This window comes from Drosophila virilis, chromosome 4 (assembly GCF_030788295.1).
Source record: "Drosophila virilis strain 15010-1051.87 chromosome 4, Dvir_AGI_RSII-ME, whole genome shotgun sequence".
Classification (NCBI taxonomy): Eukaryota; Metazoa; Arthropoda; class Insecta; order Diptera; family Drosophilidae; genus Drosophila; species Drosophila virilis.
The window spans coordinates 25,451,884-25,464,485 of NC_091546.1; the positions used below are offsets into that span (position 1 = coordinate 25,451,884).

Sequence of the window (12,602 nt, forward strand, 5' to 3'; positions counted from 1 at the left end):
ATATTTAAAGAATAAGTAATGTTAATATATTTAGAGATATAAAGACTAATTGAACATTTTTAAATAATTGCCAACTGGCAAAAAAAAATGGTTAATAATAATATACGAGTTTTGACTGTTGACCAACTAGAACTAAGCTATGGGAACAGTAAGATCTAAAATATATAGCTTTTTTTTTTAATATTAATACAGCTTGCGCTTTTCAGTTTTATTTTTTTTTACATATTTTTTATTAGACTGAAAATTTTAAATTGAAGTACAAATATATTAAAGTTATATTTAAAGAAAAAGTAATGTTAATATATTTAGAGATATAAAGACTAATTGAACATTTTTAAATAATTGCCAACTGGCAAAAAAAAATGGTTAATAATAATATACGAGTTTTGACTGTTGACCAACTAGAACTAAGCTATGGGAACAGTAAGATCTAAAATATGTAGCTTTTTTTTTAATATTAATACAGCTTGCGCTTTTCAGTTTTATTTTTTTTTTACATATTTTTTATTAGACTGGAAATTTTAAATTGTAATTAAAAGAAAAACTTTTGGATTGTAGCGCACATTTCACTTCCAGTCAGCCGAAACTTTCTTCGGGCTGCGAGTGTGCTGTTATTTAAGTTAATTTTACTTCTTTTTTGTTTTTTGTTTTTGTTTTTTAATTATAATAAACATATTATGAACGAGATAATTTTGATTTGATAAGCGGCCGACTGACCAGAGAGACGGTTCCACTTTTTTAAGCATGAAAACAAGCGCGACATTAAACGCACATTAAAATGTTTTATTGCACAAACAACAACAAATGCACGTCAATATATGTGTGTATGTGTGTATATAGGTGTGCGCGTGTGTGTGTGTGTGTGTTGAATGGAGATTACACTAATGTATGTATGTGCATTAACAAATGCTTGTACTAAGCCAATTTGTTTTCATTTTTGGTTGTATTTAATGTTGAATTTTACTTTCATTGCGATTAACATCATTTAACGCGCTTTTACAAAAAAAAAGAAAAAAAAGAAAAACGAACAACTGCTGGAAATGATTTACACTTTACTATGGACACGTTTATTACACATTGCGTTAAGTGTACGTCACTCAGTTTGTTTCATCGCCGCTGTCCAGCAATGGGTCATCTTCCTTGAGGTCCTTGTCCTGGGCTGCTCCACTGCCGCCACCCAGCTGGGCCAGGGCACTGCGCACCGCGTCCTCGTAGTAATCACAGCGGGCGGACAAGTTGGAGCTACAACTCACGCTGGACACAATGCTCGATAGGCTGGCGCTCGACTCGCTGGCATTGTTCTCCATAGAGGTGCTGCTCTGCGCACCGGATAATTGCCGTCGTCGCTGGCGCTGCTGCTGCAGTGCATCATACACGTAGTCATAGTCGTAGTTGCCCTCGGGCCTAGCATGGAGCGGGGTGGGAAAGTTGTGCAGCACCTGGCGGAATACCTCATAGCGATCACGTAACTGAGCGTCCACCTCCTCGCTGCATCGCTCCTCCGACTGCAGGGAGTGCAGAACCGAGTACATGAACACGCGATTGGCAATGTGGCAGTCGGGCAAGAGGCTACGCTCCACACCCTGATTGGGACACATGCCGATGACCGGTTGGTGCCAGACACAAATAACGTGGGCGGGGCCTGAATATGAATGCAATAACGCCTTTCTTTTGCGGACAGCTAACTATTTTTTACAAAAAAAAAAAAAAAAACGAAAACAAAGACTTCAATTTAAAACGAGCGGTTAATTTTTCATATACATATATTAACTAAATCAACACACGAAATAAACTGGGACAGCTTTTTTACAAATATTACATAATTAATTCGAATTCTAAAGCATAAAACAATGCCAACTAAAGCGCATAACTTACAAAAAAAAAAAATAATAATAACAGTAAATACAATAAATAAAGGCGGAAGTGTAAACATTTTTGTACCGTGCGCCAATATCCAAGAGTATTTAGTTTTAATTGACGGAATATAATACAAAACAAGTAAGAGGTTCTAGCCGGGAGCACCCGACTAGGGGATACCCTAAACCCTCCTCTTCCAACATCAAATGCATATATATATATATGTTGTTGTAAAAAATTCACTAGATATATTTTCCTTCTCTTCTATCTCAGAGTTGGGTGCGTACCCTTCTTGTATCTCTCTCGCGTCCTCATCTTCGTAATAAGTCCCATTGATATGCCTTCAGATCTGTACATTTGTGCAAATTTTATATATGCCATTAAGCCCGAAGTACAGTTGAACGGCATAATGGACAATAACCGTGCTTAAACTGCCATAAAATTGTCGAAATAAGTGAAATTAAACAGCGTATCCGCATTTTCTAGTACTTAGTTGTATTATACTTTATTGAAATACAAAATGTAATCGAATGTTTTGGCATTTAGGTATAAATGGAATATTAATAATGAATATTCAATTGTAACAGAAAAATGAATACGCAATACGTGCGTGATTAACGCCAGCAAGGACACACGTAATATTGATCATAAATAACTATTACAAACAATGACAATGGGGCATAATTTTGAAACGATGGGAATAGAAAAAAATAAATTCAATTGAATAAAACAATATGTATATATGCATGTAATTATGCATGTATTGATGCTTAAACATTTAAAAAGACAGTTATGGGACAATGATCGCTGCCCAAGCAATGGCTGCGCATCACATTGTCCACGATGCGCGATACGAAACGCTCCGATACAATGCAGTAATCCAAACGCCAGCCAACGTTTCGGGCACGCGCATTGGACATGTAGGTCCAGAAGGTGTACGCACCGGTGCGATCCGGGTACAAATGCCTGTAGGTATCCACATAGCCAAGGGCCAGCAAATCAGTCATCTTTTCACGCTCCTCCTTGGTGAATCCAGCGTTACGTGTGTTATTTTTGGGATTGGCCAAATCAATCTCTGCATGCGAAACATTCATGTCGCCACAAATGACAACGGGCTTCAGTGCATCCAATTTTTGTACATACGCCTGGAAGAGTTGCTCCCAGCGCATGCGCATCTCCAAGTTAACCAGCTTGCGACCCGAATTCGGTACATACACATTGATCAAATAAAATTTCTCATACTCGGCGGTGATCATCCGTCCTACATCATCAAACTCCTGATTGCCAATGCCATATTCAACATTTATTGGCATTATCTTACTGTAGATGGCCACGCCCGCATAACCGCCGGGCTTGCACAGCCAGTATGGATGGTATCCGGGCAGACGAGTCATCTCGTCGGGCAGCTGATCGTTGACGCATTTCGTTTCCTTCAAGTGAGTTGATATATTTGGTAAAGTTTTTTTTTTTACATATAACATTTTTGTATTCTAATACCTGTAAGCAAAATATATCAGGCTCTTCAAAGTCCACAAACTTTAGACCATCTTTCTTCAACCAGGCGCGCAAACCAGCCACATTCCAGCTAGAGATTTTCAAGTTGAATGGCTTGTCCGTTGGCGACGTGAATAGACTTTTTTCATAGATTCCAGCAGCCGCTGTCTCCACCTTTTGTGTTGCTTGCTTTTTGGCCTTGGACGCTGGAAAACAAAAGTTGAGCACATTTTGCAAACTTTTCAATACCGCACCGCCACAGCCGGGCTCCATCAACGTACTTCTTGAGCCGTCAGCTGCGTCGACTGAAATGGCATTCGCATTCTCTTCGGCGCCTGCAGCTGGTCGTTTTCGGCCGCGTGCTGCAAAATAAAAACGACTATCTGGAAGCTTGCTAGAATATGCCAATTTTTTTTATTTACCTGGTTTGCTCTCTGGCACTTTAAGTTCCTCCAGTTCTATATCATCGTTGACTTTCTTTTGCGTGCGCTTTTTGCTGGGGGCTGGCACATCCACACTTGGCAGATCCTGCTGTGGCTCATTAGTGGCAGCTTTCCTGCCGCGCTTTTTGGCCGGAGCCTCAACATTTGCTTGCTTGGTGCGCTTCTTGTTTGCTAGCTGTGTTTCCGTTTCCGGTTCTGGTTCTGGCTCTGGATCCTCCTCTGCCTCTAGCACCTCGGCGATTTCTGTGTCTGCCAAACGCTTCGTACCGCGTGCACGTTTTGTTGTTGCTGTTTTTATTGTTGATTCTTCAGCTGCGACCGTATCGGCCTTTTTAGCCCTGCCCTTGGTCCCAGGCGCAGTCAATTTCTTTTTAGCGCGTCCCTTTACTGGCTCGGCTTGTTCGACTGACTCGGTAACAGTTTTTTTCTCTGGCTCCTTTTTGCGTCCGCGCGCGATTGAGTCTGCCTCCTTGGTCGGTGCGACAGCGACAGCGGCCTCCTCGTTTAGGGATGTTTTTTCTTTCTTGGCGCGTCCTTTAGTTACTTCAGGCTCTTCCGGTGCTGAGAGTTTCTCTTTCTTGGAGCGTGGCTTTGTTGCTTTAGTTTTGGGCTCGTCACTGACTTCTGTAGCCAATTTCTTGGCGCGACCTCTAGGCTTAGGCGCCTCTGTGTCTTCCACAATGACATCTACCTTTTCGGCGGGCTTTCTTCTGGCCCGCCCCGCCGACTTTTTTGCAACAACTTCAACTTTCTGTGCATCATCATTTACTTCTGCAGCAGCCGTAGCAGCTGTCATTTTCTTTCCGCGCGCTTTGCTTTTGGCAGCCGGTTTAGTATCATCTGCGACATTAGTAGCCCCCTCTTCTGTTACAGTCGAGGATGAAGCATCATTGCCATTTGTTACAGCCAATTCCGACGATGTTTTTTTTTTTGCAACTTTTGCGCGAAGCATATTTAAACAATTCTTTTATTGTACTCGACAAGACTGTTGTTGTTGTCGTTTGTTTATTTTGATCACGAAATTTCCAATAATGCTTATCGCTTTCTGCTTACTTTTAAAATGCGGCCAATGCCAAAAACAACCGACCATTAGCTCTGCGCGGGCAATGGCAATGCCATCCCAAGCCGGCACATTTTTTAGCCCGCGTGAAGTTGGCAGCAAAAACATCGAAATTACCGATTGCAGATTTTGAAGAAATAATTTACTTCTAAATAGGGTTTGTTTGCTTAAGTTTGCTTGAAAAATGTGATTTTCCATGATGGAATATTTTTTTGTAAAACAATTATTCTGTCAAGTAAAAATATATTTAAAAACAATAAAAAATAAATAATAACCATTGTGATCTGCATACTAGTCCTTACGAAAGAAGATATCGATACATACACAAAATGAATTTGGAGTCACTGCACGCCAACTATCGATACATCGATTGTGTCATCGATTGTTTTTTCAGCACTACCCGCTGCATCTTTTATTTAAGTTTTTTCCAATAAATAATTAGTTTTGGCAACAATTTTAAGTGTTTTTGGTGTAATGAGCATATAAATTTAAGTGCGCTAAGCAGCATTAAACAACAAAGCGCAAAAGTCAGCTCAAATTATTAAGTGGATTCGCATCAGCAGTCATCGTCGAAACCTCATCTCGCAAAAATGCCAAGCGAAATAATTACGCTGCAGCTGGGGCAATGCGGCAATCAAAGTGGGTACAATTTATAGATTGTTGCGGTCTTTTGTAATTTGTGACATCATATAACATTTTTTAGTTGGCTTTGAGTTTTGGAAGCGGCTCTGCTTAGAACATGGAATCTCACCGAGCGGCGTTCTAGAAGAATTTGCCACCGATGGCATGGATAGAAAGGATGTTTTCTTCTATCAGGCGGATGATGATCATTATATACCGCGGGCCGTGTTGCTGGACTTAGAGCCGCGCGTTATTAACACCATTATGACATCTGCTTATTCCAAGGTAAGTAGTTGTAGCTGAAAAGCTTCATTAAGTTACAAAGAAGAAAAAAATAATTCTGTTTTTGGTTAGCTGTACAATCCTGAGAACGTATACTTGTCTAAACATGGCGGCGGTGCCGGCAACAACTGGGCTTCTGGCTATAGCCAGGGCGATAAATTGCAGGAGGAAATCTTTGATATAATCGATCGTGAGGCAGATGGAAGCGATTCGCTTGAAGGTTTTGTGCTATGTCATTCGATAGCAGGTGGCACTGGGTCGGGAATGGGATCATTTCTTATGGAACGCCTGGCAGATCGTTATCCCAAAAAACTTATCCAAACTTACAGCGTGTTTCCAAATCAAGATGAAATAAGCGACGTTGTCGTACAACCCTACAACTCGATGCTCACGCTACGCCGACTGACCACTGCTGCTGATAGTGTTGTCGTCCTGGACAATACGGCTCTCAATCGCATTGCCTGCGATCGTTTGCACATACAAAACCCAACCTTTACACAGATTAATACTCTAGTCTCAACCATAATGAGTGTTAGCACAACAACTCTGCGCTATCCATCCTATATGAACAATAATCTTATTGGCCTGACGGCGCCATTAATTCCAACACCACAACTGCACTTTCTGATGACAGGCTACACACCGCTGACCAGTGATGCTAATCTGAGCAATCATGTAAGTATTACTTCCAGACAGTTAAAAATTAACCGGACGTCAGTCTTCCTTCGCTGTAGATCAGAGTTTGTTAATTAATTACTTTTAGCATAATCCATTGTCTTCGCACCAGGCCGTTAACGTGCGGAAGACCACCGTGTTGGATGTTATGCGGCGTCTGCTGCAGCCAAAGAACATGATGGTGTCCACGGGCCCGGACAAAACTAATCATCACTGCTACATATCAATACTAAACATCATACAGGGCGAGGTGGATCCCACACAGGTGCACAAATCGCTTCAGCGTATACGAGAGCGCAAATTAGCGCAGTTTATACCGTGGGGGCCAACTTCTATACAGGTGGCATTATCGCGATCCTCGCCCTACGTGCAAAGCAGCCACCGAGTTTCGGGCTTGATGCTGGCCAATCACACGAGCATTTGCTCATTGTTTGAGCGCACTTTAAATCAGTATGACAAGCTGCGAAAACGTGGCGCTTTTCTGGATCAATTCAGACGCGAGGACATCTTTAAGGATGATTTGAATGAATTGGACGAGTCCAGAGAGATCGTAGACGGCCTCGTTCAAGAATATGAGGCGGCAACACGCACGGACTATTTACAGTTTTCGGCAAATAGGCGTGGTGCCAAAGCTGAAGGAGCAGGCGATACTAAATCAGAAGATACCAAGTCGTTAAACAGCGCAGATCTTTGAGTCATAAACCCTTGTGCCACATATGTGCCATGGTCAAGAAACCAAGTATTCTAAACTTGCTCGAATATACATACATGTGTGTGTGTTTTAATTATTTATTAATAATTGACACGCAAGGATTCTAAATCCTTCAAGTATTTATACAGCATAAATTGTTTTAAGTATCTAATATGTTCGTGTGTATTTCTGTTAATAAGTACACTGTCTGTATTTAACAGTATGACTTTTTATGTTTGCACATTTTTTCATTTCTTGCTAACTAAAATGTTAAAACAATGCTCTAATAAAGTTAGTTGCAGTTAAAAACTTCCGATTGCTCTTGTCTTTGTTTTGATTGAAATAACAGTTGGCAAAAGCTAATTAAAGAATTGCCGGATACGGCAAAAATTATCAGCAGGATAATGGAATGATAAGCAAACTACGAACAAGCTTTTCAATAAATCAAATTGTATACGGCCGTTTCTTTCAAATTTGTTGAGAAGGAATTCTGTTTAGCAGGTGTGGTGGCTCGTCGATATATTACTGTGTTTACATTTAACGTGTGAATGATTGGCTCTTCTTAATTTTATTTTACAAATATATTGTAAAATAAATTAATTCGTTGCGCACCAAAGATCATTACCTGGTTTCATTGTATACTTTTTGAGGGGCAAGGATCAAGTAAGTTTTCAAAATTAAATATGTTTGCGCTGTTAATAACATTACGAAAAATGTTATTGGGCTTGTATATTTTTTTATATTTGGAATGTTGCTGCACTTCAATTGTTGATATAAAAATGTTTATTTAAGCACCAGTCGAATGGCGCCAAATACACCTGTTGCTGAGGTAGAAAATGGAGAAAAAGCACAAATCTCTACCTTCGCCGTGCTGGACTTGGAAACATCGAATTTGCCTGCATTTAACAATAATCGGGTTAGCATCACCGAACTATGCATCTACGCCTTTGATCCTGCAGTCTTAAAGGACAACGTGGAAACAGAGGAGGCGACGCCACTTGACGAGTTGACGCCAGCCTCACCTAATGCTCTACCCCCTCCGCCGAGGGTGCTGCACAAGTTGAACTTACTTTTCCAGCCGTCAATGACTGTACACCCAGGCGCCGAGAGAATCACAGGTTTGAGTTGTGCATGAGTCATGCCTGGAATTAAAATATATTATCTCATTCCCATGACAGGCTTGAACAATTATATTTTGGAACGCGAATCGAAGCTGGACGAGAACGCGGGACAAATTATATTGAGATTTTTGGAGCATTTACGCCCACCTGTTTGTCTTATAGCACATAATGGCTGGGCATTCGATTTTCCAATAATAAAGCAAGCGCTTGACAAACTGAATATCAATTTGCCAGCATCTACGCTGTGCGTGGATTCGTTGCGTGCCTTTATGGAAATCGACGATAAGCGAAGCGATGAAATAGTTGTGGAAAACGTTTTGGCGACCGACATCAAGCTTGAACCGGAAACTTCATGCGAGCCACCCGCCAAAGTAGTCGACTGGCAGAAGGTGAACGAAACGACACCGAAGCGTCCAATCCTGAAGGGTGCGGCAGCAACTCGTAAACGCCAGCTGTTGAACGATGACACTTGCAATAATGATATAGAAGCTGCCAAACGAGCACCCCGAGATATAAGTGCCCGCCGCCAATTGTTTGCTGGCTTGAAATGTGCTCAAACCAAGCGAATTCCACCCCGCGGACGCTATGGATTAGCCCGACTGTTCGAACGCACATTTGAGAAATCTGCAGCAAATGCTCACCAAGCCGAGGCGGATGTCATTATGCTCACAAAGCTTATCCAATGCTACAGTGTGGACTTCCTAGCCTTTGCTGAGGAGCAAGCCATTCCGTTCGCCAATGTCGTACCAATTGGTGGCAAGACGCCTAGTTCTTAGTTTTGTATTTAACAGTTTTGCATGATAGTCTTAACGGTTGACGGTTTTAAATAGCAAAAATTGTAAATGTAATTTTTAAAGTGCTATATATTTTTATACTTGAACATTTTGTTGAGATCATAAACATGTCTTCTAGTTGAATTATAATAATAAAAGTGTATTTTATAAATTTTAAGCTTGCCGGAGTTTTTGAGTATTCCATTTCGTTTTAATATGCATGGTCACACTAGGATAGATATTGTGAATGGATCTAGGTAGATATTTGTAGTGTTATTAACTTTTACAACTTTTAAAAATTGAAAAAATAAATTCAGTATAAAAATGTACTAATGGATCGTTTCTTATTCAAGATTTTTGCATTTGTGCATTCTGGTTTTTGCTGCCAGGCACACTGACTAAATACTCTGAGAAAATAAAACTCAAACGCAAGCAATTGTTATTAAATATTTAATCAGGTCGTATTCAGGACAAAGTACAAATTTATCGATATTTATTCACTGTGTGCTCGAAATGGCGTACAGTCACAGTTATTTGTTGGCAACTCGATAACTGTCGGGTCACTGCTTCCAGTCAGCTGTTCCCAAACAAAGAATCAGAACAATTTACGTTGCAAAAAACAGCACACAAAAAGTAACAAAGATCAAAATACAAGTGTGCGCATTAAGACATTAAACCGAAGTACGCTTAATTTTTTGATAGTTACGGCACTTGACAAAGCGCACAATAATAAAAGGAAGTGAACTATGAACTTGTCCTTCGCTGGCTGCGGCTTTCTGGGCATTTACCATGTCGGTGTGGCCGTGTGCTTTAAAAACTATGCGCCACATTTATTGCTGGAGAAAATCGGAGGGGCATCGGCTGGCTCTTTAGCCGCGTGTTGTCTGCTTTGCGATTTGCCATTGGGCAGCATGACATCCGATTTTTTCCGAGTAGTAAACGAAGCTCGCCGCCATTCGCTGGGTCCCTTCAGTCCCTCGTTCAACATCCAGACCTGCCTGCTCGAGGGCCTACAGAAGCATCTACCCGAGGACGCACATAAGCGTGTCAATGGACGCCTACATATCTCACTGACGAGCGTCTATGATGGGCAGAACGTCATCATCTCGGAGTTTGAGTCGCGCGAGGAGGTGCTTCAAGCGCTGCTTTGCGCCTGCTTCATTCCTGGCTTCTCTGGCATTTTACCGCCGCGTTTTCGCGGTGTACGCTACATGGACGGCGCCTTCTCGAACAACTTACCCATCTTGGATGAGAACACTATCACAGTGAGCCCGTTTTGCGGAGAGAGCGATATTTGTCCGCGTGACCAAAGCTCACAGCTGTTCCACTTCAACTGGGCCAACACAAGCATAGAAATCTCACGGCAAAACGTCAATCGATTTGTGCGTATTCTCTTCCCTCCACGGCCGGAGTTCCTCTCAAAGTTTTGCCAACAGGGCTTCGATGATGCCCTCCAGTTTCTGCACCGCAACAATCTAATCAATTGCCGACGCTGTGTGGCTGTTCAGTCAACCTTTGTTGTCTCCGAAACAGTAGCCCAGCCCCCAGAATTTGATCCAGAGTGTCGTGAATGTAAAAAGCATAGAAAGGTACGTAACAATTCTAGACCGGATGTGGGTATAACCGATATTCCTAATTTTAAACAACTCGTTTACCATTCTACATAAAACATGGCCATTGCCACATAGCTATTAGAAACTAAAGCACAAAAGCAATTTAAATATTAATTTATATATTTCTTGAATTTTCTACAGGACGCTTTGAGCTCAAATATGCCTCAGACAGTGCTGGACGTAATCCAGGACTACATTGAGCAGGCCAACAAGGGCTTGGCCAACTGGATCTTCAGGCATCGTGGCATTAAGCTGCTCTCGCTGCCAGCTACGGTGCCCATGGACTTTTTGCTGGCGACTGTCTATAAAATAACCAGTCTGACCCCGAAGCTAACCAAGCAGATGCGACAACTCGTATCGCAGCTAAATAATTCCATTCAAATGCATCTCTTTAGTAAATTTCCGCTGTACGACCAGCCACACTTCGACACAACAGGGCTGCTGCACTCCAGTCGCCTGTATGGACCGCGGGTATCGATATTGGTTGATGAATGGTGAGAGTTTTTAAAAGTGGCTCTTTCAGAATGTATTGGTATAAAATGTGGCTATATTTTTTTAGCGGTGCTACACCACTTAATGCAGATGTTGATAACTTTGAACATGTTCTCAAGATGAGCACGCATAATGACGCCTTATATGCCTACTACTACACTGATAATAGCACCAACCATGTCAAAGTGACCGAAATATTTGATTTTGATGAAATGACGGAGCACGGCCAGCTGGTTACAGATTTAGAGCTATACGAAGGCTCCGTCGAGGATCATCCCAATCCCCGCCAACAGCATTCACATAATGCAGTTGTCAGCGAATGGAACGGCGTCGAATCGGGTAAGTATCAATCGCTTAATTGTATTAAGTTGTCATCATGCTTTATTGCATCATTTAGATCCATCAAAAAATTTACTAAGCTGTTTCTTACAGTACAAATCATGCCTACCACACCCGAATTACACGATGTCGCCTTTTAAATCACTCGCACACGTACTTGTACACAGTTTCGAATTAGCTATCATAAATAAGCTAAACGAAAGTTCATATCATTGTCAGGTACATTTGACACATTTCATTAAGAGTAGTTGAATTCATTTGCATTTCACTTATTATTAAATCAATGTTTTCCGTTTATTAACTTTTACAATATTTATACTGCATTACAGACTTTTTCATAGACTCTCAAACGCCACATTCGACAAAATCAGCCCTTGTGAGAGAGCATGATTCGCCATACTTCAACACCTTCAATCTCGAACACAACTCGGCAGACTTAAATGATACTCCGGCCAATCAACCTTCGGCTAGCACGTCCACAAATAACAACGATTTGTGTATAATAGAAATTGAATGAGGGTCCCCAAACGAAAAACGAATTTGCATTTGTAATGCTACATTTCCAAAGCGGCTCCCAGCCAAGCGAAGAGCCTTATAGTTTCTGTTAACTTATAATGCTTATTTAATATTAGTACGAATACGTATGTATATGTAACTATGTAATTTTATTTTACATAAGCTCTGCTTCATCAAATTTTTGAGTTGCAGTGACTGCACGTAATTAAACTTTGTTTTTTTCTCATATGTTCTCGAATATTGCAAGCTTTGAAAACATCAATGTTTGTCTTCTAACTAAAATATAAATAATTAATAAAAATATACGTAATTTATCTTCATTCAGTTTGTCATAGCTCAAAATGAGCTGGTTCTAATTAAATGTCAGACGGATTTATAATCGGTAGTCAAAAAGCGATCGAGTTCAAATTGTAATTAGAGATGATGTACGATTGCTCCTATGGCAAATTTCTTTTTGTACTTAAACTGCATTTTGCATTTTATGCTTAAATTCACATAGTAAAACACAATGCACCATCAAATAAAACAGATGGTATTAATAAATTTGACTGTCGTCAAATTACTTAGTTAATAGCAAGTGGTCGACTAATAAATATATTCATATGCTTTTAAATTTAATAAAGAG

At 40.7% G+C, this 12,602-nt stretch overlaps 5 protein-coding genes across 9 annotated transcripts; 3 read left to right on the plus strand and 2 right to left on the minus strand.

Moving 5' to 3' along the window:
- Nucleotides 1–1,032: 1,032 nt before the first annotated feature.
- On the minus strand, nucleotides 1,033–1,776 carry LOC6634106 (uncharacterized). Its single transcript, XM_002057681.4, has one exon. The coding sequence runs from the start codon at nucleotides 1,596–1,598 to the stop codon at nucleotides 1,098–1,100; it is 501 nt and encodes a 166-aa protein (XP_002057717.1). The 5' UTR covers nucleotides 1,599–1,776; the 3' UTR covers nucleotides 1,033–1,097.
- Nucleotides 1,777–2,335: 559 nt separating this feature from the next.
- Rrp1 (Recombination repair protein 1) lies at nucleotides 2,336–4,941 on the minus strand. The gene is made up of 4 exons (XM_015169895.3): nucleotides 3,774–4,941; nucleotides 3,633–3,713; nucleotides 3,355–3,557; nucleotides 2,336–3,287 (listed from the first exon to the last, which is right to left on the minus strand). The coding sequence occupies exons 1-4, from the start codon at nucleotides 4,744–4,746 to the stop codon at nucleotides 2,628–2,630; spliced, it is 1,917 nt and encodes a 638-aa protein (XP_015025381.1). The 5' UTR covers nucleotides 4,747–4,941; the 3' UTR covers nucleotides 2,336–2,627.
- Nucleotides 4,942–5,229: 288 nt separating this feature from the next.
- On the plus strand, nucleotides 5,230–7,437 carry gammaTub23C (gamma-Tubulin at 23C). Of its 2 annotated transcripts, none has more exons than XM_002057680.4 (4): nucleotides 5,230–5,493; nucleotides 5,558–5,760; nucleotides 5,830–6,432; nucleotides 6,545–7,437. In XM_002057680.4, the coding sequence occupies exons 1-4, from the start codon at nucleotides 5,445–5,447 to the stop codon at nucleotides 7,124–7,126; spliced, it is 1,437 nt and encodes a 478-aa protein (XP_002057716.1). In that variant the 5' UTR covers nucleotides 5,230–5,444; the 3' UTR covers nucleotides 7,127–7,437. The 2 variants fall into 2 exon arrangements, with proteins under 2 accessions (XP_002057716.1, XP_015025190.1); XM_015169704.3 differs by having other exon boundaries at nucleotides 5,231–5,493; nucleotides 6,521–7,437.
- Nucleotides 7,438–7,633: 196 nt separating this feature from the next.
- On the plus strand, nucleotides 7,634–9,195 carry LOC6634104 (uncharacterized). 2 transcript variants are annotated; one of them, XM_015169705.3, is made up of 3 exons: nucleotides 7,634–7,786; nucleotides 7,916–8,241; nucleotides 8,302–9,195. In XM_015169705.3, the coding sequence occupies exons 2-3, from the start codon at nucleotides 7,926–7,928 to the stop codon at nucleotides 9,018–9,020; spliced, it is 1,035 nt and encodes a 344-aa protein (XP_015025191.1). In that variant the 5' UTR covers nucleotides 7,634–7,786; nucleotides 7,916–7,925; the 3' UTR covers nucleotides 9,021–9,195. The 2 variants fall into 2 exon arrangements, with proteins under 2 accessions (XP_015025191.1, XP_070065048.1); XM_070208947.1 differs by lacking the exon at nucleotides 7,634–7,786 and having other exon boundaries at nucleotides 7,864–8,241.
- A 356-nt stretch (nucleotides 9,196–9,551) lies between these two features.
- On the plus strand, nucleotides 9,552–12,282 carry LOC6634103 (1-acylglycerol-3-phosphate O-acyltransferase Pnpla3). Of its 3 annotated transcripts, none has more exons than XM_032437955.2 (5): nucleotides 9,552–9,650; nucleotides 9,720–10,606; nucleotides 10,772–11,124; nucleotides 11,190–11,461; nucleotides 11,791–12,282. In XM_032437955.2, the coding sequence occupies exons 2-5, from the start codon at nucleotides 9,764–9,766 to the stop codon at nucleotides 11,976–11,978; spliced, it is 1,656 nt and encodes a 551-aa protein (XP_032293846.1). In that variant the 5' UTR covers nucleotides 9,552–9,650; nucleotides 9,720–9,763; the 3' UTR covers nucleotides 11,979–12,282. The 3 variants fall into 3 exon arrangements, 2 of the variants coding, with proteins under 2 accessions (XP_032293846.1, XP_015025192.1); XR_004304506.2 differs by adding an exon at nucleotides 11,555–11,680 and having other exon boundaries at nucleotides 9,559–10,606; nucleotides 11,791–11,866; XM_015169706.3 differs by having other exon boundaries at nucleotides 9,560–10,606.
- The last annotated feature ends 320 nt before the right edge of the window (nucleotides 12,283–12,602 follow it).

Excerpts from the sequence above, each read along its gene's own strand:
- Rrp1 (XM_015169895.3), bottom strand. The coding sequence starts at position 4,746 with ATGCTTCGCGCAAAAGTTGCAAAAAAAAAAACATCGTCGGAATTGGCT. Across the intron at positions 3,714-3,773 it reads AGTGCCAGAGAGCAAACCAG|CACGCGGCCGAAAACGACCA; the intron begins GTAAATAAAAAA and ends TTTATTTTGCAG. Across the intron at positions 3,288-3,354 it reads CTGATATATTTTGCTTACAG|GAAACGAAATGCGTCAACGA; the intron begins GTATTAGAATAC and ends ACTCACTTGAAG.
- gammaTub23C (XM_015169704.3), top strand. The coding sequence starts at position 5,445 with ATGCCAAGCGAAATAATTACGCTGCAGCTGGGGCAATGCGGCAATCAA. Across the intron at positions 5,494-5,557 it reads GGGGCAATGCGGCAATCAAA|TTGGCTTTGAGTTTTGGAAG; the intron begins GTGGGTACAATT and ends AACATTTTTTAG. Across the intron at positions 6,433-6,520 it reads ATGCTAATCTGAGCAATCAT|CATAATCCATTGTCTTCGCA; the intron begins GTAAGTATTACT and ends AATTACTTTTAG.
- LOC6634104 (XM_015169705.3), top strand. The coding sequence starts at position 7,926 with ATGGCGCCAAATACACCTGTTGCTGAGGTAGAAAATGGAGAAAAAGCA. Across the intron at positions 8,242-8,301 it reads AGGCGCCGAGAGAATCACAG|GCTTGAACAATTATATTTTG; the intron begins GTTTGAGTTGTG and ends TTCCCATGACAG.
- LOC6634103 (XM_032437955.2), top strand. The coding sequence starts at position 9,764 with ATGAACTTGTCCTTCGCTGGCTGCGGCTTTCTGGGCATTTACCATGTC. Across the intron at positions 10,607-10,771 it reads AATGTAAAAAGCATAGAAAG|GACGCTTTGAGCTCAAATAT; the intron begins GTACGTAACAAT and ends AATTTTCTACAG. Across the intron at positions 11,462-11,790 it reads ATGGAACGGCGTCGAATCGG|ACTTTTTCATAGACTCTCAA; the intron begins GTAAGTATCAAT and ends ACTGCATTACAG.
- LOC6634106 (XM_002057681.4), bottom strand. The coding sequence starts at position 1,598 with ATGTGTCCCAATCAGGGTGTGGAGCGTAGCCTCTTGCCCGACTGCCAC.